This window comes from Symphalangus syndactylus, chromosome 1 (genome assembly GCF_028878055.3).
Source record: "Symphalangus syndactylus isolate Jambi chromosome 1, NHGRI_mSymSyn1-v2.1_pri, whole genome shotgun sequence".
NCBI classification, from domain to species: Eukaryota; Metazoa; Chordata; class Mammalia; order Primates; family Hylobatidae; genus Symphalangus; species Symphalangus syndactylus.
Window position 1 is genome coordinate 27,111,528 of NC_072423.2, and position 27,832 is coordinate 27,139,359.

Here is a 27,832-nt window from a genome sequence, read left to right on the forward strand (position 1 = left end):
ACACGGGCACCCTCTGGCTGCTTCTAAACAGACTGGAGTCTCTCCTTATAAACTGCTTCCTAGCACAGTGCTCTCCACCCTCCTCTAAGAGAACGCTCTTGCTTTGCTTCTCTGGAGGAAGTCAACTCCAGGCTATAGATCACTAGAACAAAACCAACTGTAGGAGCAGGGGAGCCACTGGCTATCTTGCTTAATAAATGCCTTGCAAGCTTTCTTCTCCGATGCTGCCATCTGGCTTGTAACGGTTTGAGCTGTCCAGGGTCCTTGATGGAGCAGAGAATGATTGAAGATGAATAAGCTTTTGCAACACACCCGGCCTTTGAATGGGGACATTCCAAACCCATTTCCTTCTCTCTCTTAACTTCTAGTGTTTGTGGTACCCACCATTGAGACTTATTAGGGAAGCTAGAAAGCTAATAGGCTTTCTCTCACCCTTAAATAAAAGTCCAGTTCCGAGGCCTGTCGTAAATCAGACTGGAGCACCAATACAGGAAACTACTCTGGGTTGGAATCTGTTTAGCTTTGGTGGTAAGGGGGTGGCTGCTGCTTTCTGGCCTCCACTGTCATATATAAGGTGCTGCCATTTGTACATCAAAGTCCCACATTTGAAAGGCACTTGGCATATTATGATCTCTGTAGTGTACTGATGGTGTAAATGTGGGTGAGATATTATCTCTGGCCTCTTTTTTGTGCTACTGGAGGTAAAATATTTAGTAAAAGGAGGGATCTGGCACCCTTCCCAAACTCATTGTAGATATACCTGGAACCAGTATTAAGAGTAGGGGTGTGAGACATATTTGGATGGAACATTGACTGCTTTTAACTTTGGCATAATTATTCTGTGAATTAAAAAGGACTTACCTAATATGAAAAGTTTAAAGTCTCTGTTTCTTTGTTTTATTTGCTGGAGTCTGAATGTCATTCCATCTTGTCACTGCTCTGTCAGTACTAGGGGTTAGGTATGATCAAAAAGTAATTACTATGTGCATTTAAAAGAACAATTATGAGACAAGTATAGCATAATAATCTTCTCAGTCTCTTCAATGCAATCACTTAATAAAAAACATTTACTAAGCAGCCTACTATGTATCCAGGACTATCTGAGGATATGCTAATAAGACACAATTCAAGCTCTCACAGAGCTGATCATCTGAAATAGGTTAAAACACAATGTCCTTCTGCATGCAGAAGAATGAGGTTGGACCCTTACCTTATACCATCTACAGAAATTAACTCAAAATGGATGAAAGAGTGAAATGTAAGACCCTAAAACTATGAAAATCCTAGAAGAAAACATACAGCAAAGCTTTATGACATTGGATTTGGTGATTATTTCTTGGATATGACCCCAAAAGCATAGGCAGCAAAAGCAGTAGATAAATGAGACTACATCAAACTTAAATTTCTGTGTCTCAAAGCAAACAGTCAACAGGGCAAAAACAACCTACAGGATGGAAGAAAATAATTGTAAATCATATATCTGATAAGGGGTTAATATCTAGGATATATAAGAACTTCAATATTCAACAAAAAAGCACCTGATTAAAAAGACGGGAAAAGGACTTGAATAGACATTTCTCCAAAGAAGACATACAAGTGGCCAAAAACCATGTTAAAAGATACTCAACATCACTGATCATTAGAGCACTGCAAACCAAAACTACAGTGAGACACCATCCCACACACATTAGGATGGCCACTATTTTTGAAAAAATACAAACTTGGGAAACATAGGGAGACCCTGTCTGTATAAAAGAAAATTTAAACTAGCCAGGCTATAGTCCCAGCTACTCAGGAGGCTGAGGGGTAGAAGATCGCTTAAGCCCAGGAGGTCGAGGCTACAGTGAGCCATGAACACAACACTGCATTCCAGCCTGTGTGACAGAGCAAGATCCCCTCTCAAAAAAAGAAAAACCACGAAGAAAATAAGTATTGACAAGGATATGGAAAAATTGGAATCCTGTACACTGTTGGTGTGAATGTAAAATTGTTCAGTCACTATGGAAAAGAATGTGGAGATTCCTCAAAAAATTAAACATATCAGGAGGCTTAAGCAGGAGGATCACATGGGCTCAGGAGTTCGAGGCCAGCCTAGGCAACAGAGACCCTAACTCAAAAAAATATATATCCATATATATATATATATATATATATATATGAATGAGATCCAGAAATCCCACTCTTGGATATATACCCCAAGGAATTAAAAGCAGGATCTTGAAGAGATACTCACACACCCATCTTCATAGCAGCATTTTTCACAATAGCCAAGAGGTGAAAGCAACCCAAGTGTCCATCAATGGATATAACCCAGGTGTCCATCAATGGATAAGAATGGAAAAACAAAATGTGACATACACATACAATAGAATATTATTCAGCCTTTAAAAAGATGGAAATTTTGAAACAGGGTACAATATAGATGAATCTTAAGGATATTAGGCTAAGTGAAATAAGCTAGTCAAAAAATGACACACTATATAATTACACTTATATAAGGTATCTAAAATAATTAAACTCATAGAAACAAAGTAGAATAGTGGTTACCAGGGGCTGAGCAGAGTGGAAAATGGGGAGTTATTCAAGTGGTCTAGAGTTTCCGTTTTACAGGATGAGAAAGTTATAGAGATCTGTTACACAACAGTGGGAATATACTTCACATTACTAAACATTACATTTAAAAAATAGTTAAGATGGGCTGGGGGCCGTGCCTCACACCTGTAATCCCAGCACTTTGGGGAGGCTGAGGTGGGCAGATCACTTGAGGTCAAGAGTTTGAGACCAGCCTGGCCAACATGGTGAAACGCCGTCTCTACTGAAAATACAAAAAATTAGCCAGGGGTGGTGGCTGGCACCTGTAATCCCAGCTACTTGGGAGGTTGAGGCAGGAGAATTGCTTGAACCTGGGAAGCGGAGGTTGCAGTGAGACGAGATTGCGCCACTGCACTCCAGCCTAGGTGACAGAGCAAGACTCCATCTCAAAAAAAAAATGTTGGCAAATTTTGTGTATTTTTTATCACAAGTTTTTAAAAATGCTTGTCAGGCCCCCACTCTCTCTTCCCTCATCCCCCCAGCTGATGTTCAAGGCCTAAAGCAGAGGTGAACATGCTGATGTCTGTACCCAGGTGCTGCCTCACAGACACAGCTGTGGCCCTTGAGCCATCAAGGTGTCCGCTAGAGTCCCCGGTGTGGGCAGAAATGCTGTGTTCCACACACAAGTGGGGAAACGCCGCAAACCCAACCCAATACAAAGCGACTGTTTACAACTCTCTGTGCTGTGGGTCAAGATAGATGATGCCTAAAGGTCTCTTCCCCACCAGCTTCTATCATAAGGTGGTGTGCCATATTCTGGCACACATGCAAACAACTATTATCAGACACAAGAGCAGATGACTTGTTGTTAAACTCGGTATAGTCTCAGTGCTGTGTCGATACAGGCCTCTGAAAAGAATTGAAAAACAAAACACAACTCCTCAACCTCTACAGTGATGGGGAGGTCACATAGATACATAGAAGGGAGCTGGGCAGGGGAGCATTTGGAAACAAGGGAACTGAACCAAACCAGAGAGCACTCACCCCATGTAAAGGGGCAGCCCCTACTGAGAGCTCCAGTTGGTTGTGCTGATGATGGAATTGTGGTTTTTGTGCTTCCTGTTTCAAACCAGAGCCAGAAACCCAGATTTTTATATGAAATCTCCCAATTTTTATTTTTATTTATTTATTTATTTTTGAGTTGGAGTCTCACTCTGTTGCCTAGGCTAGAATGCAGTGGCATGATCTCGGCTCACTGCAACCTCTGCCTCCCAGGTTCAGGAGATTCTCCTGCCTCAGTCTCCCAAGCAGCTAGGACTACAGGCGCTTGCCACCAAGCCCAGCTAATTTTTGTATTTTTAGTAGAGATGGGGTTTCACTGTGTTGGCCAGGCTGGTCTCAAACTCCTGACCTCAAGTGATCTGCCCACCTCGGCCTCTCAAAGTGCTGGGATTACACGCGTGAGCCACCACACCTGGCCCCAATTTTTAAATGTTAAGAATGCTCAGAAGAAAATGATATGCATAAACAGAAAACACATACACGTACAGTGCATGAATGTATATAAACACACATACTGTAGATATACTGCAAGCGTGTACAATGAAGTAAGCGGTTAATTCTTACCTTCAGAAGCCTGTATCGACACAGCACTGAGACTGTACCGAGTTTAACAAGTCATCTGTTTTTGTGCCTGTCTGATGATAGTTGTTGGTACGACAGGGGAGATGTTAAAATGTTTTTGGAAACAGGTGATCTGTGGTGATGGAGACAAGACAGAAAAGGAGAGAAGAATAGTGTGAGCTGGATTGTGTGCTATGGTATGGTTTATTCAGGGAGGGTGGGACTATGGGGCAATTAGGAAGGAGGCAATCGTGGAAAAAATGCTTGGCAAAAAGACAAGAATGAACAAGGATGCTATGCTGAGGAGTTAGAGCTTTATTCTCTATGCAGAGGGGAGCCACTGTAGGGTTTTCTTTTCTCCTTGGACTCCAATTACACTTATGTTAGATGGTTCGATACTATCTCACCTCTTTTGGATGCTTCATTTTATTTTCCTCTTTGTGATTCACTTTGAGTAACTGTTGATTTATCTTTAAGTTCAGTGATTCTTTGCTCAGCTGCGAGCAGTCTGTTGATGAGCCTATATTGTTTTCATACATGATATTGTATGTTTCATTTCCATTTGACTTTTTCCTTTAATTTCCATCTCTCTGCTGAAATCCCTCATCTGTTCAGACACGCTGTTTATCTTTTCCACCAGCACCATTCACATACTGTTATTTTAAAGCCCATATCTCAGTATTCCAACATATGGGTCCCCTCTGAGGCTTGTCCTGCTGATTGTTCTATCACTTGACAATGTGGTTTTTTGTTTTGATTTTTTTTTTTTTTTTTTTTTTTGAGATGGAGTCTCGCTTTGTCACCCAGGCTGGACTGCAGTGGTACAATCTCAGCTCACTGCAACCTCCACTTCCTGAGGTTCAAGCAATTCTCCTGCCTCAGCCTCCTGAGTAGCTGGGATTACAGGTACCCACCATCACACCTGACTAATTTTTGTATTTTTAGTAGAGATGGGGTTTCACCATGTTGCCCAGGCTGGTCTCGAACTCCTGACCTCAGGTGATCTGCCCACTTCAGCCTCCCAAAGTGCTGGGATTACAGGCGTGAGCCACTGTGCCCAGCCTTTTTCTCTCCATGTCTGAAAATTTTGGATTGAATGCCAGACATCATTTGCAGAGAAACAGTAGAGACTGAGGTACATGGTTATCACTCCTGGAGATGGGTACCCTCTTCTTTTGTCAGGCCACTGCCATGGGGAGCTGAGTCAACCTAATGAATAACTGAGCTGGGTTTTGGCTTTATTGTCACTATATTTACTTTGTGTTCCACAGTCTTCAAATAATTCCTCCAATGGTAGGATGCTGTTACCTTATGCTTAGTGGAGGCCTAGGTTACCAGTGGATTTTTCTCAGTGTTTATACTCTGAGCTTTCAGCAGCCCCTACACACACACACACCTGTGCCACAGAAGGGTTCTCTCCCTACACTGTAGATTGCTATTACTTACTCCATGCTAGAGCTGTGGGGCAAAGGGACATTTTCAGTTCTCCTGCTCCAGCTGCAATCCTAAGCATGACCTATGCTTCTGGGCCTTGGGGTGAGATGATCTTCCCCACATCCCCCGACTCATCCCCCACCATGCCTTGTATCTGTGGCATATCGGGGCCAGAAGAACATTTCCTACCCCTCACTAGGAAGTAAGGGATCTTCCTCTGGGGCCTGCAAGAGAGAGTGAGTTTGCTGACCCACCCAGTGCCTTGAGACATTTGCACCAAAAGGTTGAAAGTAGGTGGGTTACATAGTAAGACTTGTTTTAGATGTGTCATCCCTATAGAAATGTCAAAAATGGGCAAGGGGTGAAAAGACTGGTGAGGGGCAGAGAGACTAGCAACGAGGCAAGAGTCAAAGCAAATATATGGAAGGCCTAGCAGATGTTTTAGTACTTACTATGTGTGAAGTGCTATACTAAGTGGTGTGTGTATATCTGAAATCTCATTTAACACAACTATTCCATAAGGAAGATTTTTATTAGCCCAGTTTTACAGATGAGATGAGAAACTAAAGCTCAGATAGCTCAGGCAACTTGTCAGATTCAAACCCAAGTCTCCCTGATGCTAAAACCTGTACTCTTAACTGCTCTCCAGCAATGATCACCACTTCTCTGTGGTGGTGGCCACTACTCTGCTGTGATCCAGTGGATAGAAGGGAGCAGACAGCTGTGAGATGTTAAAGAGGTAAAATGCATGAGACCTGGCCACTAATTCAAAAAGGGGTTTGCAGGAATAGGGAAATATAAAGGAAGACTCTCCAGTTCTTGACTTGAGTGGATGTGTGACTGGCAGTGCATGAAAAGAGAGGAAGATGGGGAAGCCGCTTTTGATTGTATCAAGTTTAAAATGCCCATGGGACAGCCTGATGCAGATGTCAGAAGGCAAAGGCAGAGAGAGTACAAAAAGAAATGGCTGCAGGGGCCCTGGACTCTTGTTAGCCAGGGCCCTTTGTCCTTCTCCTGTGCTGTGAGCTAATGAGGTGTTCTTTGATTACAGGCTCACCAGGACCAAAGGGAAGCCCAGGCTTCCCCGGTATGCCAGGCCCTCCTGGGCAGCCCGGTCCACGGGGCTCAATGGGACCCATGGGACCATCTCCTGATCTGTCCCACATTAAGCAAGGCCGGAGGGGCCCTGTGGTCAGTATCTTATCAGAGATCCACTTCCTGTTTGGGGGAAAATGTGTTTTTGTCCCATGCTTTCGCCTGTGGTTAAACCAGATCCTTTTGTATTATAGGGTCCACCAGGTGCACCAGGAAGAGATGGTTCTAAGGTAAGCCTTATGAGTGGTCCTCACAAGCTAAAGGTCTCTCACTTTCAATTTTTTTTGTTTTGTTTTGTTTTTGTTTTTTGAGATGGTCTTGCTCTGTCACCCAGGCTGGAGTGCAGTGGCACAATCTTGGCTCATTACAACCTCTGCCTCTCTGGCTCAAGCCCAAGCCTCCTGCCTCAGCCTCCTGAGCAGCTGGGACCATAGGCATGCACCACCACTCCCAGCTAATTTTTGGATTTTTTTTTTTTTTTTTTTTTTTTTTTTTTGAGACAGAGTCTCGCTCTGTCACCCAGGCTGGAGTGCAGTGGCGCGATCTTGGCTCACTGCAAGCTCCACCTCCCGAATTCACGCCATTCTCCTTCCTCAGCCTCCCAAGTAGCTGGGACTACAGGCGACCGCCACCACACCTGGCTGATTTTTTTGTATTTTTAGTAGAGACAGGGTTTCACTGTGTTAGCCAGGATGGTCTCCATCTCCTGATTTCGTGATCCGCCCACCTTGGCCTCCCCAAGTGCTGGGATTACAGGCGTGAGCCACCGCACCCAGCCTAATTTTTGGATTTTTTAGTAGAGACGGAGTTTCGCCATGTTACCCAGGCTGGCCTTAAACTCCTGAGCCCAGGTGATATGCCCATCTCGGCCTCCCAAAGTGCTGGTATTACAGGTGTGAGGCACCGCTCCCAGCCTGAAGGTCTCTCACTTTCTACCTCTTGCACTGACATCCAGGAAAGCTCACCAGACACTGTTTACCAACCCCATTTTGCATGCAGCAAAAGTGAGACACAGATGCCAGATATAACTTTTTCCCGAAAGCTGGGAACAAAATCAGAAAAGCCATTGTCTTCAATTCCAAAACCAACCCCAAAGACAAAAACAGCCACCACAACCACTCATAGGAAACATGACCCCTATAAATTTTAAATGAGCCTCTGTGTTGTGATCCTCACATGTGTTTTTCTCTTTAACCAGTGTTGCTTTACAGGATAGCTTTTTGTGTGTTTGCATTTCTGTGAGATTTCTCGGGAACAGGAGATGCTCCATTCTTTTTGCAAGCAGAGTTGTTCCCCTCTGAGAGCTGCCTGCTCTTTTTTGCCTCACAAAGAAGTCAGTGTGAGTTACTTTAGAAAGTTTGTTACTCCACATGCTGCTGGGAAATATGAACATTCCTCTTGCCAAGAAGGTTTGAAAATATACGGGCTTGAGGGAAATCAGAATGACAGACACTTGACACAAGCAGTCCTGTTCAAATAAGTGGTCCCGTGAGTCCAGCTCAGTTTTACATATGTTTTCTATAGAAAATATTTGTTGTTTTGTGCAGGGAAGTGGTTATGGTGGGTGTATAAATAGACACTATTGTTGTGATATCCATGTGCTCTAGAAAGCTAACCCTGGCCTTTCTGTTTTTAGGGGGAGAGAGGAGCGCCTGGGCCCAGAGGGTCTCCAGTAAGTAGCACTCTGTGTCCTGCTTCCCCAGGGGAACATTCTCAGGGATGCAGCTCTGATGAGCCTATAGGTCGGTCTAGTAGCAAAAGCCCGCCCCTTCCTGATGCCACTCAGCCCACCTGAACAGAGCTCTGTGGTTACGAAGAGAGTCATAGAAGCCCTTAGCTGCTAGTTTGGATTTATTTTTCAAATTTGTTTTCTGTTGTTGTTTTTTCTTTTGTCATGGCAAATCTTTATTTGAAATGTCTTTCCTAAAGCTCAAAACCCTGCTATGCCATGAGTCTGTTTCCAAGTATTATCATAAAACATTTGAAAGGTCTAGGAAAGAAATCAATGGGTTTAAATCATAACTCTGCATACTTGAGAATTTAGCCACTGCTACAACCCTAGCAGGCCAGATGGCCATCTCCTCTTAAAAAGTGCAAAACCACACAGGGCTGATTAGGACCTGAGAATAAATTAGCTGCATATATGCATAGTACCTGGGAGATTAAAAATGAGAAATAGTAGTATTCAAAAGCATAGAAAATTCAAACCACTTCACTGCTTCTGAAGAAGTATCATTTCTGAAATTCAACACCTGTGGCCACAGAGGTAGGAGTCGTGGGTTCCCATCTCAACTCTTCTACCTGCTAGCTTTCTGACCACGGGCACATCACTGAGGGTCTCTGGGCATTCATTCCCCGCACTGTGCAGTGGCGATAGTGGAATCTGACCTGCCATCCCTAAGTGGCTATTGTGAGGGTCAAATGATATGAAAATACTGTGCCTCTCTTAGTGCTTTACGGTGTAAGCGCTGCTTCCATGGTGCCCGCTGCTGTAGCAGCAGTTGTGGGAGATGATAACGATTTTACTACAAGCGCGCTACAAGCTTCTGACAAACCCAGAACATGCGTGTTTATGCATTTCTTTTTTACCATACCCCACACAGCGCTATATGAAATTAAGGCTTAGTAAATACTATATGATGATAAAGGATACTCAATACATAGAAAAATTAGGAAAATTTTGTTTGGACCTTTCCTAGTCAATGAGGAGTTGACATCTTTACAACATGCTCTCAACTTCATTTAGTTTGTGCTTATAGTCAGCCATCTTATAAACATTTTAATAATTTTGCTTTAAAAAAATAACAGCATTTTTTTTTTTTTGAGACAGGGTCTCACTCTGTCACCCAGGCTGGAGTGCAGTGGCACAATCTTGGCTCACTGCAGCCTCGACCTCCTGGGCTCAAGCGATCCTCCCACCTTAGCCTCCCAAGTAGCTGGGTCCACAGGTGCCCACCAGCACACCCGGCTAAATTTTTCTTATATTTTTTGTAGAGACAGGGTTTCACCATGTTGTCCAGGTTGATCTTGAACTCCTGGGCTCAAGCTATCCATCCATCTCGGCCTCCCAAAGTGCTAGGATTATAGGCGTGAGCCACCACACCTGGCCCAGATAACATTTTTGAATATGTATTATGCTCAAAGCCCTTTACACTTATTTACTTACTGAAATCCTCACTTATGAATCCTACAAAACCCTATGAAGTTGGGACTATTATTATCCCCATTTTGCAGATGGGGAAACTGAACCACAAGAAATTAAGACCACACAGCTAGTAAGTGGCAGAGATGAGATTCAAATCCAACACAACCCAGTCTCTTAACCACTGCTCTGCTGCCTTCATAAGCATCTTCCAGACTGCTTTGGAAAGTAACCTAGGAGAGTTATTCTTATACCCTTTCCTCTACTGGATTTGATAAAGAGTTAGGAGGGAGGAAAGGTGAATACATCATCAAAGCTCATGTGAGAAGTGAGAGAATTAGAAAACAATATGGAGGACCCCCAGGCTCCTGTAGCAGTCCTCACATTGACTCCATTTGGAGCACAGAGTTATTGAGAAAGTAGTTGCCAGCAAGCAGCAGGTCAAGTCATGGAGCCCCGGAGGCCATTGCTGTCTGTCCTATTCTAGCTTTGATTCCTCCCATGTACACAGGGACCCCCTGGTTCTTTCGACTTCCTGCTACTTATGCTGGCTGACATCCGCAATGACATCACTGAGCTGCAGGAAAAGGTGTTCGGGCACCGGACTCACTCTTCAGCAGAGGAGTTCCCTTTACCTCAGGAATTTCCCAGCTACCCAGAAGCCATGGACCTGGGCTCTGGAGATGACCATCCAAGAAGAACTGAGACAAGAGACTTGAGAGCCCCCAGAGACTACTACCCATAGCACATCCCAACACCGTCATGCCAAACGAAGAGAAAGATCAACTCACCTGCAGTTAAACCATCTAAAGAGAAAAAACACCACTGGAGACCTAGAAAACATACATTTTTCTCTTCTCTTCTCCTGACATTCTCCACTCCTCTTCTTCCAAATACAATACTGTTTTCAGAGTCCCCTCTTAGGCCTGCAGACACGAGGGAGTGAATGATTGATTTACCTGCTTCTCACTGAGAGTCCGTTGGGGTGGTTTGCGTTGTAACTTTTCTTTTACATCCTATTTTTCCAGGAACTTTGGGTTTAAGTACTCTCACAGTGTGTTAAATCATAAATTCTTGAAGTTAAATTTGGCAGAGTATTAAAAGGGGGAAAATGGCAAAGTGAGCTCTAGGAAAATGTGAGGCTACTTCTGAGATGTGTGTTCAGAATAGAACATAACTCCTCTAGTATCAAAATTAGGGCTCTTTACTTAAAAGGGGTGGGGAGGACAAACGTGTAGATGTACTTTGGTGGAGAATTCTTTTTCCTTGTGCTTCTAGGAGACTTTAAATATTGTATCCCCTTGTCAAACCTTGTTTCCCAAATTCAATTAAAGAGAGGAGAGAATTGAATGGCATTTAGAGAAGATAGAAAAGAATTACAGTCATATATTTACTGTTATATAGATCGCCACATTCTAAAATTCAAATACCGTGCTTAAGGTTTCCTCCCATGCTTATCTGTAAGTATCCTATTTAGGGAAGAAGATTAAACTCTTTTCAAAAAACAAAGTGAAATGCCTGGATTCACACTAAAACAATGGGCTTTGGTTTGCTAGAATATTTTAAAGCTGTTTAATCAAGAGTGGAGCCTGCTCTATAAATAGAGATTATTTGTTCAATAAAGTGGCTGACCTTAGAGAGAGGTGCAGAATTCCTGGTTCTGAGCAGGTGCCCAGAAGGTACCATTAGGTGCCATGATCCAGGCTGAACCAATATACAGTGGGGCCGAAGTCTGCAAGGAGGTTGCTGGCTTGGGCTGACCTCACTAACGCCGTCAGCAGCGGTAGGTAAATTTGCTCTCCTTGGGTGTTTACAAGTTTTTGTCTGGAGCCAACCACGCTTGCCACCAACATATTGAGAATAATACACTATTGAAAGTTATCTTGGATGGGGACAAAAAAAAAAATAGTGGTTTTCCTTGTTGGCAAAAACTTCCTTCCTTTTCCCATTTTTTCTTAGTTTTCTTTAATTCAGTCCAAGTTCCAGTTCTTTTAGGCCTTCTCTTTGATTTCTTTTCCCCTGCATGTGAGAAGAAGTTCAGAAAAGGGTCTGTTTCTCCACCTCCTAGTGAGCTAGAGTGTTTTCTCAAAGCACCTCTGGGTCCCAAGGGGAAGCATGTTCCTGCCAAGGTTTGCTGTGGATTCAGAAGCACCAGAAGCAAGAGACCAGAAGGATGATCTGCTCCTTTGTAACGTTGTTGAGGGCCCTCTTGGTTCCAATGAGCAGTTTATAGGTTACTCACAGTCCACTTTCTCATTGGACACACAAAGTGGTTCTTTATCTACCTTTGCGGGAGATTTTCACTCTTATATTGAGCTTCACAAATGATCGTTCTCACACTCATATTCCCTCATGTTGGAATTTCCCATCCTGCCATGTCTTTTCCCATTTCTTTTTGGCTTTTTTGCCTCCACCTTTTAGCCCACATCATTTAACTCCACTACTGTGAAAGCTTGCTTAAAGAAAATCCCTCTTGGCCGGGCGTGGTAGCCCACGCCTCTAATCCCAGCACTTTGGGAGGCTGAGGTGGGCAGATCACAAGGTCAGGAGATCAAGACTAGCCTGACCAACATGGTGAAACTCTGTCTCTACTAAAAATACAAAAATTAGCTGGGCATGGTGGCGCACACCTGTAATCCCAGCTACTCAGGAGGCTGAGGCAGGAGAATTGCTTTAACCTGGGGGGCGGAGCCCAGATTGCGCTACTGCACTTCAGCCTAGGTAACAGAGGGAGACTGCCTCATTAAAAAAAAAAAAAAAAAAAAAAAAAAAAGACCGGGCGCGCTGGCTCACACCTGTAATCCCAGCACTTTGGGAGGCCGAGGCAGGCGGATCACAAGGTCAGGGTATCGAGACCACAGTGAAACTCCGTCTCTACTAAAAATACAAAAAATTAGCCAGGTGCGGTGGCGGGTGCCTGTAGTCACAGCTACTCGGGAGGCTGAGGCAGGAGAATGGCGTGAACCCAGGAGGCGGAGCTTGCACTGAGCTGAGATCGCGCCACTGCACTCCAGCCTGGGAGACAGAGCGAGACTCCGTCTCAAAAATAAAAAAAATCCCTCTTGTTGTGTTTGAATGCCACCTTTCAGTCCTCTCCCTTACGAATGATAGGAAGGGGCTTTTCAGATCTCCAGTGGCAGCAGTCTTCCTTCCCTTCTTCCTGCCATGTTGGAAATGCAGGACTCATGTCAATCAGCGGGTGGCTGAGTCTTTCATGAACACTTTGCTCCTCTATGTCTCATTTATGCAAAATTCCTGGTGACTGTCCAGTAACATTTTTAAAGTGAAAGCAAACACTTTCTTAGTGCTCTTTTCCTAGCATCTTCCTCCTTCTCTCTGCAAAATTCAACATTCATGACGGAGGGCCACGCCAACCACGGGTTTATAAAGAGAGGAAATGAACAGCTTTTGATTCCCATCTGGAATATATTTAATGTTTTCCTGCTTGTGGAGCATGGTATTTAAAGGGTGTGGATGGATGAATGTTTAAAAAAACACACACAAAACTACGCACAAGCTGTATGAGAGATGGCTAGGTCCATCCATGATTTTTTTTTTAAATGAGAAATTGTAATACCTTTTCTTTGACAGTGAACTGTATTTAGAAATATGATCTTTATTGTGAAATGCTCATAAAATGCAACCAAACTGCATGTTTGGCCATAGGCTAGAATTATATATTAAAAGAAATAATGGAAAGTAGTATTGTCTGGGTTTCATGAAACTATTCCAGATAATATTCTCCAGGCAAAACTTACAGTAACCCATATTTTATAACATCAATCTGCTGGACTAAGTTAATTTAGAAAATAATTTTTAATCCTCAGATTTTCAAAACTGGGACTACTGCAAGACTGATATGTACTTTTTATGCCCAAATTATATTTTTCAAAGATAGGACATCATAAGGCATCATTATTTCTAATGTATCTTTTAGCTAGATAGAAAAAGCTTTACCGTCTAAATAGGACTTCTGCTCAAAACCTAATGGGAAAGCCATTTCTGGGGTAAGATTTGCTATAGTGCTTCTAGGTCATTTCATGTTTTATAGTGAAAAAGATCTTTGTACACCTCCTCAACCTGTTAGTAGAAATGTTGACTTTGGCTGGGCGCGGTGGCTCACGCCTGTAATCCCAGCACTTTGGGAGGCTGAGGCGGGTGGATCACGAGGTCAAAAAATCCAGACCATCCTGGCTAACATGGTGAAACCCCATCTCTACTAAAAATACAAAAAATTAGCCGGACGTCGTGGCAGGCGCCTGTAGTCCCACCTACTCGGGAGGCTGAGGCAGGAGAATGGCGTGAACCCTGGAGGCGGAGCTTGCAGTGAGCCGAGATCGCGCCACTGCACTCCAGCCTGGGCGACAGAGCGAGACTCCGTCTCAAAAAAAAAAAAAAAAAGTTGATTTCGATTTTTGCACCCTCTTCACAGGACTTTATAAATTGCCTCTGATCTTGGAAAGCAATGGGAATAAAAATATGCTGTTGAAAATAGTGCAGCTCACGCCTGTAATCGCAACACTTTGGGAGGCTGAGGCAGGCGGATCATGAGGTCAGGAGATCAAGACCATCCTCACCAACACATGGTGAAACCCCATCTCTACTAAAATAAAATTTCAAAAAAATTAGCCGGACGTGGTGGCCCATGCCTGTAGTCCCAGCTACTCGGGAGGCTGAGACAGAAGAATTGCTTGAACCCGGGAGGTGGAGGTTGCAGTGAGCCAAGATCGCACCACTGCACTCCAGCCTGGTGACAGAGTGAGACTACGTCTCAAAAAAAGAAAATAGTACATGGAGGGCATGCATTTTAGTTTAGGAAAACCCCTCTCCCTTCCCAGTTCCAGAGGGAGAAATTATAAGCTATACTGTGCCAAAAGCGAGTGGGGCTGCAGAGAAGATGGTGCCTTTTCTCACCTTCTTAGTTAATGCCTGACATCTGCCATAGGATTCATTGACCAAAGGAAGTCATTTCTACTGTATAAACTCAGACAGGAGTATCATAGCCCAACAGGTAAATAATAAATGTTCATTGGTTTTGGAAGGAAGGAAAGGGGAGGATTACCCCACCAAATACCAGCGAAGAGCACCCTGGCTTTGGCCATCTTTCCAAGGTTCATAATTGCTGTGGGCCTGGTGAGCCCTGTTCCCAGGTATGCAAGGGAAGGCTTCTCCAGGCCAGACATTGCTGTAGGTTTTCAGGCAGCAACTCCCCCATCATATTTTCGGTGTCATTCCCCACCATCTCTCCCCACTTCTCAGCCTGTGCCTCAGAAACAGCCACAGCAGCCTCATTCTGCAGACTTAACATCTGTCAGATTACCTTCCTGAAAAGGGAAGTTATTGCAGGAATCCAGGCCAAACAACAAGTAGAATAGAGCCATCTAAAGTTATTAATAATGAGTTCAGGGAAATAGATCAATTTTTTCCTGGCACAGTCAATATTTATATCTCACAAGTCAAAAAATAATTTCGCATTTGGAAAACAAAACACACCATGACTGTAATTGTTAAGGCATATAATCATGAACTTCATATGCTCCCTCAACAAATGTTACTGCTCTAGGGAAATCATAGAAAAGGACCCTCTTATTCCCCAGGGGGTCAAAGCAAGTCCCCTTAGGAATTTCATGTGTGCCATGGGTCTGTTTTTATTTCACAGTGACTAGTCATATACTGGAGTAGCTCTGTTGTTCATTATTTGTAACAGATCCATATAACAGTCAAGTTAGCATTCAAACAATTATGGATGTGATACTACGGTGTACTTTTGTTATGATTGCATATGTTTAATAACAAAGTTATTTTTCTTACATTGCTCTACTGCGTTTTGTCTTGACACCTGGTTTCGTGAAGCAAGTCATCTTTTTACCCAATGAACAAGGAGATAGAGAGGTACATTTCTCTTGAGAGCTGGAATCTCGAATCTGGGTCAGCTACCTCCTGAGGTCTGGGTGTGGTCAGAGCATTTGAATCTGAATCAAGGTCTGAAGGCCCAGGTACCACTGAATGTGGGTCTCAGGGATCCAGTTCCCTAGCTGAGATTCCCAGGGTGAGATTTTCAAACCGAGAACCCTCTAGACGCTCATTGGAGCTGCCTTAGGAGCTCACAAACGAGAGGCCTGTGAAGACTGAGTGCTCCCTGCCCCCAGCGCTGCACTCACAGTGACTCAGTGTCCAACTAGTTTTCTGTTTTGGATTAGAATTCCATGTAGGATTTCCTCTGGGGGGATGCAGTGGCTCACGCCTGTGGTCCCAGACACTGGAGCGAGAGGATCACTTGAGCCCAGGAGTTCAAGTCCAGTCTGGGCAACATAGCAAGACCCCATCCCTAAAAAAAAAAAAATAAGTTTTATTAAATGTGGCACTTTCCCCTAGAAGGGCAGGAACCCCAGGAACCAGTCTGCCTCTTTTGAATAAAGCAGACTTTTTAAAAAGAAAAAATTTCCTTTTAGGGTGGGGGGAAAGTTGACTACCTTAAAAATAAAGTTGGAGGGAGGAACTCTCATGAACTGGTAGCTAAAGTCAGGGAAATTTTTGCCAATTGGGCCGTATGGGTAGTGGAGTGGTAGGATAAAATGCGAGCTTATTTCTAAGGGATTTTAGCCACCCTTAGCAGGGTGTGTTTAGTGTCCTGAAGTTAACCTGTATTTATATATCTCACTTCAGTTAGTAAATATTTAAGTGCCTATTGCAATCTGGGCACTGTGCTATGCACTGCAGACACAATTGGGAGCAAAAACATCTTAATCCCTGTCCTGCTGGGGATTTTCGGCAAAACAGATAAGGATCCTTCCAGACAAAACAATCACATAAATATGCGATTACAAACCGCAATAAGCTACGAAGTATTGGGCGCTACAAGAGCCAATAAGGGTTCATGCCAAGGGAGCCCACCCTTGGCTCCGCGATGCACTCCTTCCCAGAGCCACACGCTCAAAGCAGCCAACAGCATTCACGCCAGCTGCACAGGACCTCATGGCCCCTTCCAGCCTTTCCCAGACAGCAGCTTTACGAAGGCTCTAGGTGACATAGCAGATTATGGAAATCTGGGAGACAACTTCATATATAATTTTTCCAGCCCTTAATTTAATGAACCAAAAGCTGGTTGAGCACTTACAGTCCTCATGGCCTCTTGACATCTCACTGTGCAGCTGATGGATAACATCACGTGTTCCAGTCTTGATTCTCAGCAAAATTTGAGGCTTGTTTCTTCTCAACCAGGACACTGCAGTTTTGACAAAGCTCGCTATGCTTTTGAAGCCCAAAACCTTGAAATACCCCAGCTCGGCTCCGTGTGCAAATTTCCACAGCCTTGCTCATGTCTAGATGCAGGGTTACAGGACGGCCAAATGGGAAGTGGCGCTCAGCCACTGGGTGGTCCACAAGGAAAAGGCAACTCTGCCAAGATGTGTGGGTGACGGCAGTTGGATCATAAGATCTGGGGAACTGGTGGAGGGGTGGATGAGTTTCTTCTGCTGCCAAAACAGTACCACAAACTGGGTGGCTTGAAACAACAGAAATTTATTGTCTGACAGTTCTGGAGGCTGGAAGTCTGAAATCAATGTGTCAGTAGGACCGGCACCTTCTGGAGGCTCTTGGGAGCAACCATCTGATCCCTGTGTCATTTCTGGTGTTTGCCCACAGTCTTGGCATTCCTCGCCTCCAATATCACATGGTGTTCTACCCTCCTGCCTCTGCAGCTTCACATAGTGGTCTCCAGCATTCTCTCTAAGTCTTCTGTGTACCTATTTTCTCTTCTTATCAAGATGCTACTAGTGGCCAGGCATTGTGGCTCATGCCTGTAATCCCACCACTTTGGAAGGCTGAGGTGGGCAGATCACTTGAGGTCAGGAGTTCGAGACCAACCTGGCCAACATGGTGAAACCCCATCTCTATTAAAAATACAAAAGTTAGCCAAGCATGATGGTGCATGCCCATAATCCCAGCTACTTGGGAGGCTGAGACACAAGAATCGCTTGAACCCAGGAGGCAGAGGTTGCAGTGAGCTGAGATTGTGCCACTACACTCCAGCCTGGGCAACAGAGCGAGACTTCTCAAAATACTTTAGGTTTTAGGGTACATGTGCACAATGTGCAGGTTTGTTACATATGTATCCACGTGCCATGTTGATTTCCTGCACCCATTAACTCGTCATTTAGCATTAGGTATATCTCCTAATGCTGTCCCTCCCCCCTCCCCCAACCCCACAACAGTCCCCGGTGTGTGATGTTCCCCTTCCTGTGTCCACGAGTTCCCAGGTACTACTTGTTGTCTTAATGCAATATGACCTCATCTCAGTTTAGTTATATCTGCAAAGATTATTTCCAAATAAGGTCACATTCTGAGGCTCCTGTAGATATGAATTTTGAGGGGACACTTCAACCCAGTACAAGAAGGAAATTTTCTCCCTATTGACTTTTATCCTGCTTATTTCCTTTAATAGCATTTTTTTTTCCAACTTGAAATTCTTATTCACTTCATTCAACAAAAACGTATTGACAGTGAGGATAGAGAATATTGAATGGTACAAAGTTCCTGCACTGGTGGAGTATAGCTTCTGGTCCAGGAAGACAAACAGAATTACATGTATCAGTCACAGTTCTTGAGAAACAGCACCAAGAGACAGGGATTTATTTTAAGAAATTGGCTCATGCAACTGTAGATCTGGAAGTGTAAAATCTGCCAGGCTGGCAGGCTGGAGACAGAAGAGTTGGCATTGCAGTTGGAGTCCGCAGGCTTCCTGCTAGAAGAATTCCTCACTGCTTGGAAGGTCAGCCTTTTTCTATTAAGGCCCTTAGCTGATTGGATGAGCCCCACCCACATTATGGAGGTAATGTGCTTTAGTCTACTAATATAAATGTTACTGTCATCTAAAAAGTACATTCATAGAAACATCTAGAATGTTTGACCAAATATCTGGGTGCTGTGGCCCAGCCAAATTGACAGTAAAATTAACCACCACACTATATATCAGTGCTAAGAAGTGCCGTGGGGAAAAGTACGTAGGGTAGAGGAGTGAAAAATAACAGAGGGTGGGAGCGTGTACTTTAGATGGGGCCTTCTGGAAAGGTGGTGTATGGGCAGAGGCCTGAACAAAGGGAGAAGTGAGCCCTGTAGATGAAAGTGATCCACACAGAGGTTACAGCCAGACCCCGACGCAGACCTGCTTGGTGTGCTCAAAGACTAGCAATGGGGCCACCCATGTTGCTGGAACAGAATAAGTGGGGGAAAGTGGGGTAGGAGATGCCTTGCAGAGGCAGGCAGGGGCGAGGCAAGGCCTTAAGGCCTTGCAAGAGGACTTTGCATTTCCTAGTGGACCCATAGAGAGTTGCTGAAGAGATAAGAATGGAAGTAGGGAAACGCATTCGGAAACTATTGAAGCAGTGTACGGTCAGGTGCCACATCATGACATTTTAGTCAATGGCAGATCGCAGGTACAACGGTAGACCCATAAGATTATACGGGAGCTGAAAACTTTGCTTCGCCTAGTGACGTGATAGCCATTACATAACATTATTTTTAAATAAATTTGGTGTAACCTAAGTGTACAGTGTTTACAAAGTCTACAGTAGTGTAGCAATGTCCTAGGCCTTCACATTCACTCACCGCTCACTCACCCACCCACGGCAACTTCCAGTCCTGCAGCCTCCATTCATAGTAAGTGCCATATACAGGTGTACCATTTTTTATCTTTATTCAGTATTTGTACTGTACCTTTCCTGTTTAGATACTCAAATACTCATCATTGTGTTACAATTGTCTGCAGTATTCAATACAATAACATGCTGTACAGGTTCACAGCCTAGGAGCAATAGGTTATACCATACAGCCTAGGTGTGTAGCAGGCTATGCCATCTAGGTTTGTGTAAGTGGTACATCCCATGATGTTCACACAGCAATGAAACACCTAATGAGACATTTCTCAGAATGTATCCCTGTTGTTAATTGATGCATGACTGTACTTGTTTGTTGACTGTCTGCACTATGAGAATTGATACTGTAATTGTTTTTTTCTTTTTGTTTTTGGGGGTTTTCTTTGAGACAAGGTCTTGCTCTGTCGCCCAGGCTGGAATGCAGTGGCATGATCTCGGCTCACTGCAACCTCTGCCTCCCAGGCCCAAATAATCCTCCCACCTCAGACTCCTGAGTAGCTGAGACCACAGGCACGAGCCACCATGCCCAGCTGATTTTTGTATTTTTTGTACAAACAGGGTTTCCCTGTGTTGCCCACTCTGGTCTCAAACTTCTGGACTCAAGCGATCTGCCCACTTCAGCATCCCAAAGTGCTGGGATTACAGACGTGAGCCACTGCACCCGGCAGACACTGTACTTGCTTATCTGCTTCCTTGCTAGGCTAGAAAATCCTCAGGAGCAGGAACTATTTTTCTTTTTCTTTCTTTTTTTTTTTTTTTTTTTTTTTGAGACGGAGTCTTGCTCTGTCGCCCAGGCTGGAGTGCAGTGGCGCAATCTCGGCTCACTGCAAGCTCCGCCGCCCGGGTTCACGCCATTCTCCTGCCTCAGCCTCTCCGAGTAGCTGGGACCACAGGCACCCACCACCACGCCCGGCTAATTTTTTTGTATTTTTAGTAGAGACGGGGTTTCACCGTGGTCTCGATCTCCTGACCTCGTGATCCGCCCGCCTCGGCCTCCCAAAGTGCTGGGATTACTAGCGTGAGCCACCGCGCCCGGCAGGAACTATTTTTCTACCGTATTCCCAGCATCTGCCACAATATCCAGGACACAATAGGAGTTGAATGAATATTTATATAGTGAAGCTAATTCAGTTAATGCATTTAGTCTTCTCAAAATCCTGTAAGGTAGGTACTTTTGGTATCCTCAATGTATACATATCCTAAGAGGTAAACATTCATAACACACAGGTGTATTTCAGAACATTAATGTGCTGTGCTGGTTTAATCCCATCAGATAAACATAGCACAGACACTCAGCCCCACATTCTCTCCCAATTTGGAATCACACGTGACTTCACAGAATGGGCCTCCATGGTGCAGAAAGTCACAAGAAAACTGTCCAGCCACAGCGCCTTTTGTTTCCCACCATCCAATTTTCTAATCTATGCTGGGTTGACAACCTTTCTGACCTCCTGCTATGAGATGGCTAACAAGTATATAGTAAAACGATTCAGATGTTAATGGAAAATAATAAAAGAAGAATGATACTAATATAATCACTGTTATAGTTGATTCCTAACACCTCATGCAGTCAAAAATCTGCAGATAACTTTTGACTCCCCAAAAACATAACTACTAATAGCTTTCTATGGATCAGAAGCCTTACCACTAATAAACAGTTGATCGATACATGTTTTGTATTTTATAGGTATTATATACTACATTCTTCAAAAATAAGCTAGAGAAAATGTTATTAAAATCATAAAATATATTTACTATTAAGTGGAAGTGGATCATCGTAAAATCTTCATCCTCATCTTCAGGTTGAGTAGGTTGAGGCTGAGGAAGAAGAGGAGGGGCTGGTCTCTCTGTCTCCGGTGGCAGAGGCAGAAGGAAGTCCACGTATAAGTGGATGCACCCAGTTCAAACCCATGTTGTTCAAGGGTCAACTGTACTTAGTATTCGATATGGCCCCAAAATAACTGGGAGTCTGTATTAGTCTGTTTTCATACTGCTATAAAGAACTGCCTGAGGCCAGATAATTTATAAAGGAAAGGGGTTTAATTGACTCACAGTTCAGCATGGTTGGGGAGGTCTCAGGAAACTTACAATCATGGCGGAAGGCAAAAGGGAAGCAAGGCATCTTCACAAGGTGGCAGGAAGGAGAAATGCTGAGCAAAGTAAGAAGACCCCCTTATAAAACCATCAGGTCTCATGAGAACTCACTATCACAATAGCAGCATGAGGGAATCCTCCCCCCATGATTCAGTTACCTCCACCTGGTCTCTCCCTTGACACGTGGGGATTATGGGGATTACAATTCAATATGAGATTTGGATGGGGACACAAAGCTTAACCATATCAGAGTCAAAACTCAAAAAAAATAGGTTAAATAACATTAGCTAATAAAAAGAAACATGCTGTTGTTCAGGAAAGGTTCTTTTCTAGAAAGAATATGGCAAATCTTTATTAGTCACTGATCAACATATATTTCTTCTAAAGCTTCATGCTAAAAGTGAGGGAACAATAGAAGGCATGTTTTAATTCAAGTGTCTTTGCATAGGGATTAAATTAATGAGCTGCAAACATTAATCTGATGGGTGAACTTTGTTAAAGAATAAAACATAGACTGCCTTGATATGTAAATAACCAGCCATGTCATAAGATCGGCAGGCTTCAAATGTTTTTGACAATGACCCACTGGGAAAACATATTTTACACAGTGACACAACATTCAAATATGTCTATATGCAATTGAGACATAAGTTTTACGATATTTATCTTTACTACATAGGGTGCACTCTCATTTTCTCTGTGCAATTTGCTTTTTAAAAAAAAATCCTGGCTGGGCACAGTAGCTCATACCTAAAATCCCAGCACTTTAGGAGACTGAGGCAAGAGGATTGCTTGAAGCCAGCAGTTCAAGACCAGCTGGGGCAACAAAGTGAGACCCTGTGTAGCCCTACAAAACTAAAAGAAAAAAAAAATAGCTGGGTGCACATCTATAGTCTTAGCCACTCAGGAGGCTGAGGCAGAAGGATCACTTGAGCCCAGGAGTTCGAGGCTGCAGTGAGCTCTGATCTGTGTCACTACACTCCATCCTGGGCAACAGAGTGAGACCCTGTCTTAAAAAAAAAAAAAAAAAATGTCCTGGTCACAACCACTGAATTGACTTCTTCGGTAGCAGCCCACAGTTTGAAAACCACTTGCTTAGACTGATGTTCTCAAACTTTTTTGTGCATATGAACCATCTGAGGATTTTATGACAGTGAAGATTCTGATTCAGGGATCTGAGGTTTGCCTTCTGGCAAGCTCCCGGGTAGTATCAGTGCTGCTGTTTGGGAACCACACCGTGAGTAGCAAAGTCTTCCCTCACACAGAGCGTGTGCTCTGGACTTTAGATGGGAGCAGGAGAAAATTACATTAATTTAGAACTCTGACAAGCATCAGAAATTCACATATGGCTATTATGTCTCAATTATTTAATCCCTATGTCTTTGATGATTTAAAACATAGTTTCCCTGGGAAATGGCACACATTAAACCTTACCTCTCCATTAACATGTCAGCAGGCATCAAGTTGATAGCTGCTAAGGGGGAAGAAAATGCCTGGGGGGAGATTCTGGGTAGGGAGACTGGGAAGGTGACTCCCTCCCCAGCATGGGCCCTGGCCTTGCCACAAGTTGCTAATATTTTGGAGGCTGGTTCCCCAGGTGGGAGGGCAGAAATGACGTCCATGCAGCACGTTGACCTGGGTAAGCTTCATTCACCTGTTCCCGCATGGTGTTGCTTTCACCAGCATCCCCAGGCGATTCAGGGACTCCTGATTCTCATCGATTCTGGTGAGGTGACAACTTATGTGCTGAATCCCCACTTCTCCTCCAGCCTGTTTTCTGTGGCTTCTTATCCTCTTCTATCTTTAGCATCACAACCACCCTGGGGATGAGAGCTGGGTGGGAAAAATGATTAAATCAGAGGTAGAGTTGTATCTGTAGTCACTTTTTGCTTTACAAAGTTTCTGTGATGTATGCAGACAGAAGTTTCCAAAGTCAAGTTTTGTCGGGTTTAAAAAAAAATGTAACCCATGGACGTTCTTAGCTGTGTTCCCCACCACCCCCTCACAGTAATGTAATGTGCTGGATCTGCCCCAACCCATCTTGGACATGGCTATAGACCTTTTTACCCTAGGGCTCTGGAGACGATACACAGAATCTTACTAACTGCCATCATACCATGTAATTGCAGGACCACGTAATGTGAAAGGAACACTTCTCCCATGTACCGACGGGGTCATTTATTTCCAGTTCTGTAAAACTCTCAGCCAAAACCAGCAGATCATATACACAACTACTCATAGGCAGGTAATTTGCCTTCTGGAAAAGAAAAAGGTGCACAAATCAAATTAGGCTCAGATTATTCAGAAAGGAAATAACAGCTGGAAAACATTTCAAAAAGTGGTCCTTTCAAAAGAGCCTTCCAAGAATACCAGCCAAATACATTTTTCCTTCACGGCTTATTCTATGTGGCTATTGACCACTGAGATCCAATACTACCAGCCAGACTGACACAGGCTTTGCATGTCAATATTCACAAGAAGTGGAATGAAGGTCTTTGGGTTGCTGAGATTATGTGTGTTCCAGATAAATGAAGTTAGCCCCCAGGTATTTATTGGCTTTTCCAGCTACATAGGCACCTTTCTACCAAGGATAAAATCTGTGATCTGTGTAGAGAACTTTTCTTGCTGAGTCTTTGTGGAGTAATCAGCAACTTCATTGCATCTAAGCCTTCCTCTGCCAATCCCGTGATTACTGGACTCACAGTTTCACCTCGGTAGCTTATCTGTGGTCAGATGGTACTGGGGGCTGCTGCTATACTACCCTCACCCCACGCACACACACTTATCTTGCAAAGAGGTACACAGGCATCCCTCCCTTGGGCACTTCAGTTTCTTTCATGCCTTCTACTTGATTCCAGAAGTCCCCACTGAAGCCAAGAAATCTGAGTACGATTCTCAGGAGAAATTTGCCCTGGGGTCCCTCGGGGATAAAAGGATGGTGTGAGGGATCCTGGGTGCATAGAAGGGGCCTGAGGAAACTTGTTGCAATTGACAATCCTTCCAGTGTCTGCCTCAAGTCTGAAATTCTCACCACTCATTCCCCTGCTTAGGGACCATTCACTCAGGTTACAGCTTTCAGTTACAAAGGCAGGTTCATCCATTAACCATCAGGTACATGGAGAAGGTAGTCACGTGACTCCATGTTAGGGCCCAAACAAAGCAATGTTGAAGGAATATGTGAAATATAATGAGGAGGAAGACAGAATTAATCTCAGAGCTAAACTTGGGCATAGCTAGATTCCAGGAAAGAGGGTGGAATTGTAAAATTAGCTGAAACAACCCAGGAGCTTTGTTCTCTCAAAAGCATCTTCTCCTGTAATACAATGAATGGTCTCTCCACCACCGTCGTTGTGAATTTCATGGTTTTTGAGTCACTTCCATTACTAGCTGGGTGACCCTCGCGTCATACTAGGGAACATGAAGACATGAATTCCACCTCATTTGGAACAGTTTGGATCAGGGCTGTGTCCAGGTAGGAGCTGTACCAGGGTCTTCCCCATTTCCCACTCCTTTCTGACTTCAAAGACAGGGTCCTTGCTTTCTCCCAAATGGAATCTGGAGGTTTTATTTGTAGGCAGTTGTGCCAATCTGTCTCCTACCCTTAGTCACAAACTACTTAAGGACAAGAGTTAACTATCTTCATAGTTGCTGGAGAACTACAGCAGTACTTGGTGCATATTAAGTGCTCAGAAAATGTTAACAGAAAGCAAGCGGTTGCTAAAGATACAGCCACCAGTGGCCCTCAATTACTTCCATTCACTTAATTATTTAGCAGATATGTATTGAATGCTCTCATATACTACGGTCAGCACTTGTCCTTGTCTTAATGGGATTGTACATTTATTTATACATAGATTATAATCTAGTGAATGAAGTCACAGATCTGTACTGGTACATACTGAAGCCCCGTCTCCTTTTTATTTCTTTTTCCTTACAGAAGTTTGCTGAGCAATCTTTATTTTACAATTTGCAACTGGATTCTTCATCCTTTATACTCCCTATTCTGGCTTTTACCTTTTTTAAGGAAAAGCAAGTGCCTATGCATACTGGCCAATAAGAGACAGCCTCTAATAGGTCTCCTATTCCCTCCTCTATGCTCAGTATCTATGAGCGTAGATATGTGGGTTTCACTTCACAACCTGCAAGTCCTGCCCAGGAAGTGGAATTTTCCTATTGAACCAAAACTGTGTTTTAGACTCAAAGCTGAGGGCAAAATGCACTAGGCATCCCCATGTTCTTTTTTTTTTTTTTTTTTTTTTTGAGATGGAGTCTTGCTCTGTCACTGGGCTGGAGTGCAGTGGCACGATCTTGGCTCACTGAAACCTCCGCCTCTGGGTTCAAGCGATTCCCCTGCCTTGGCCTCCTGAGTAGCTGGGAATACAGGCGTGCACCACCACATCCAGCTAAGTTTTTGTATTTTAGTAGATATTAGGTTTCATCACTTTGTTCAGGATGGTATCGATCTCCTGACCTCATAATTCACCCACTTCGGCCTCCCAAAGTGCTGGGATTATAGGCATGAGCCACTATGCCCAGTCAGCATCCCCATGTTCTTAAGTGAGCATCATCAAATAGTTTGAGAGCTGCCACCTCCCCAGGGAGCTTAGTGAGCAGCTCGTATTCAGAACTGTGCCTCTCCCACCTGACCCCAGCTGTGGGATAAGAGGACCGGGTTGAGGGAGATGTAGACAGCCTTACAGAAAATACGGTATTCTTGATGACAAGTTTTGTCCCTATTTAGATTGTGGCTAGGGGAGAGGTACCCATCCCTAAAGCCAAGTGAGAGGGGGCTCCAAAGGTTTACTCATAACAACTTGGGGTGCCTTAAGAATGTAAGAGGGCAGCGTGTTCTCTGGCTGGATGTGTGCCAGGTCTATGTTGTTTGCCCCTGAAGCAAGACCTGCCACAAGCATTCTTGGGAGGATGATCCCAGTCTCCTCTTCACTAGACCTCCCCATTACCATGGGGAAGGAGAAAGGGGTGTTTGGCATGTGTGCCCTGAACAGAGGGGATATACTTATTCATAGAGATAACACTTGTTCCAATGAAGTCAGAGGCCCAGTGGGAGTAGCCTCTTTCACAGGGCTTCAAGGGATTGTGGATGATTGCCCCTGGGAAGAAGGTGAGGCAACCATCTACTCCCTGATGTGTGAAAATGAAGGAACACAGAGGGGAAAGGAGAGGCAGGGACCCAAGGCCAGGGACCGTTCCTTACTCTGATGTGTGTGCAGCCACCAAAGCTGGCCTTTTTCTTCCAGCCTCTTGCCATCCCTCTAAAAGCTTGAATTAGCAGAGGCAGGTAAGCAGGAGGTAGAGGAGTCTCAGAACCGGACTTCGCTTCCTTCCAAACAGCCAGGCCCACAGCCCCAGCCCCCACTGGGTTTGGGAGCCGGGAAGAGCCAAGCTTTAAATCAAATTCAAGGCTCAGGTTTTAATAATGAACAGGACTTGGTCTTAAATCTCAAAGGTGCCTAGAAAGTTAAAATTTGGGCAGGATTTCATGAAGGGAGCCACAGTCAAAAAGGAGAGGGTGAATTCATCAAAAGTTAAAAGCCAGTTTTGATGCCCAACTAATTTACTCTGTTCAGTAAATCAGTTAGGGATGAGATGCATTTTTTAAAACTGGGACTTTCAAGTCTACATTATAGTGACTTGGAGGTTTTACTTCAATTATTTTTATTTTTACATGGAAGTGTATCTTTTCTTATCTGTTAAGTTTGCATGGGTTCAATGCAAGTGCCCACAAAGCTGTGGATCTGAAATTTTAGACACGTTCTTTTGTCCTTTTGAGATATAGCATCCTAATGTCGTTACCACCATCCGTCAGAACTCTGAACTCCATTCTCAGAAGAAAAATGTCTCTGCTGTAAACATCCTGGTATTTCACAACTAATGAAATTCCTCAGGGAATGCATGTGAGGAAATCCAGACATAGGCAAAAGATTTCCTTCAAATGCCATGGGAGAGTGAAAAGTGAAAGATGTTTATAGCAAACCAAATGTTGGGGTCATTTGGTTTCAAAATGGGAGGGAGAAACACACGCTTGTGTGGATTTGTTTGCAGATTCACAATTCTTTGACCTTGGGCCAATAATCAAATTATGCTGTTGGCATAGAGGATGTCCAAATATCTCCATAATTATTCTTGATTGAGATGACTCATTTAGGGGCAGGTGGAGAGAGGTGTGGGAGGGAAAAATGGAAAATGGTTGTTTTGGCCAGTTTTATCTAATTCTGATTTGTAAGCTTGTGGAGATCTG

General features: G+C 43.9%; 1 protein-coding gene across 2 annotated transcripts in view; it reads left to right on the forward strand.

The window, feature by feature from the left end:
* The window catches only part of CCBE1 (collagen and calcium binding EGF domains 1), a 295,390-nt gene that overhangs the window by 254,444 nt on the left and 13,114 nt on the right, over positions 1-27,832 (forward strand). The window contains exons 8-11 of one of the 2 annotated variants that reach the window (XM_055297498.2): positions 6,641-6,780; positions 6,879-6,914; positions 8,321-8,356; positions 10,338-15,636. In XM_055297498.2, the coding sequence (XP_055153473.2) occupies positions 6,641-6,780; positions 6,879-6,914; positions 8,321-8,356; positions 10,338-10,571 (446 nt within the window). In that variant the 3' untranslated portion in view covers positions 10,572-15,636. Of the gene's footprint in view, positions 1-6,640; positions 6,781-6,878; positions 6,915-8,320; positions 8,357-10,337; positions 15,637-27,832 lie in introns of those variants that run through there. The other variant, XM_063639432.1, reaches the window with a different exon arrangement.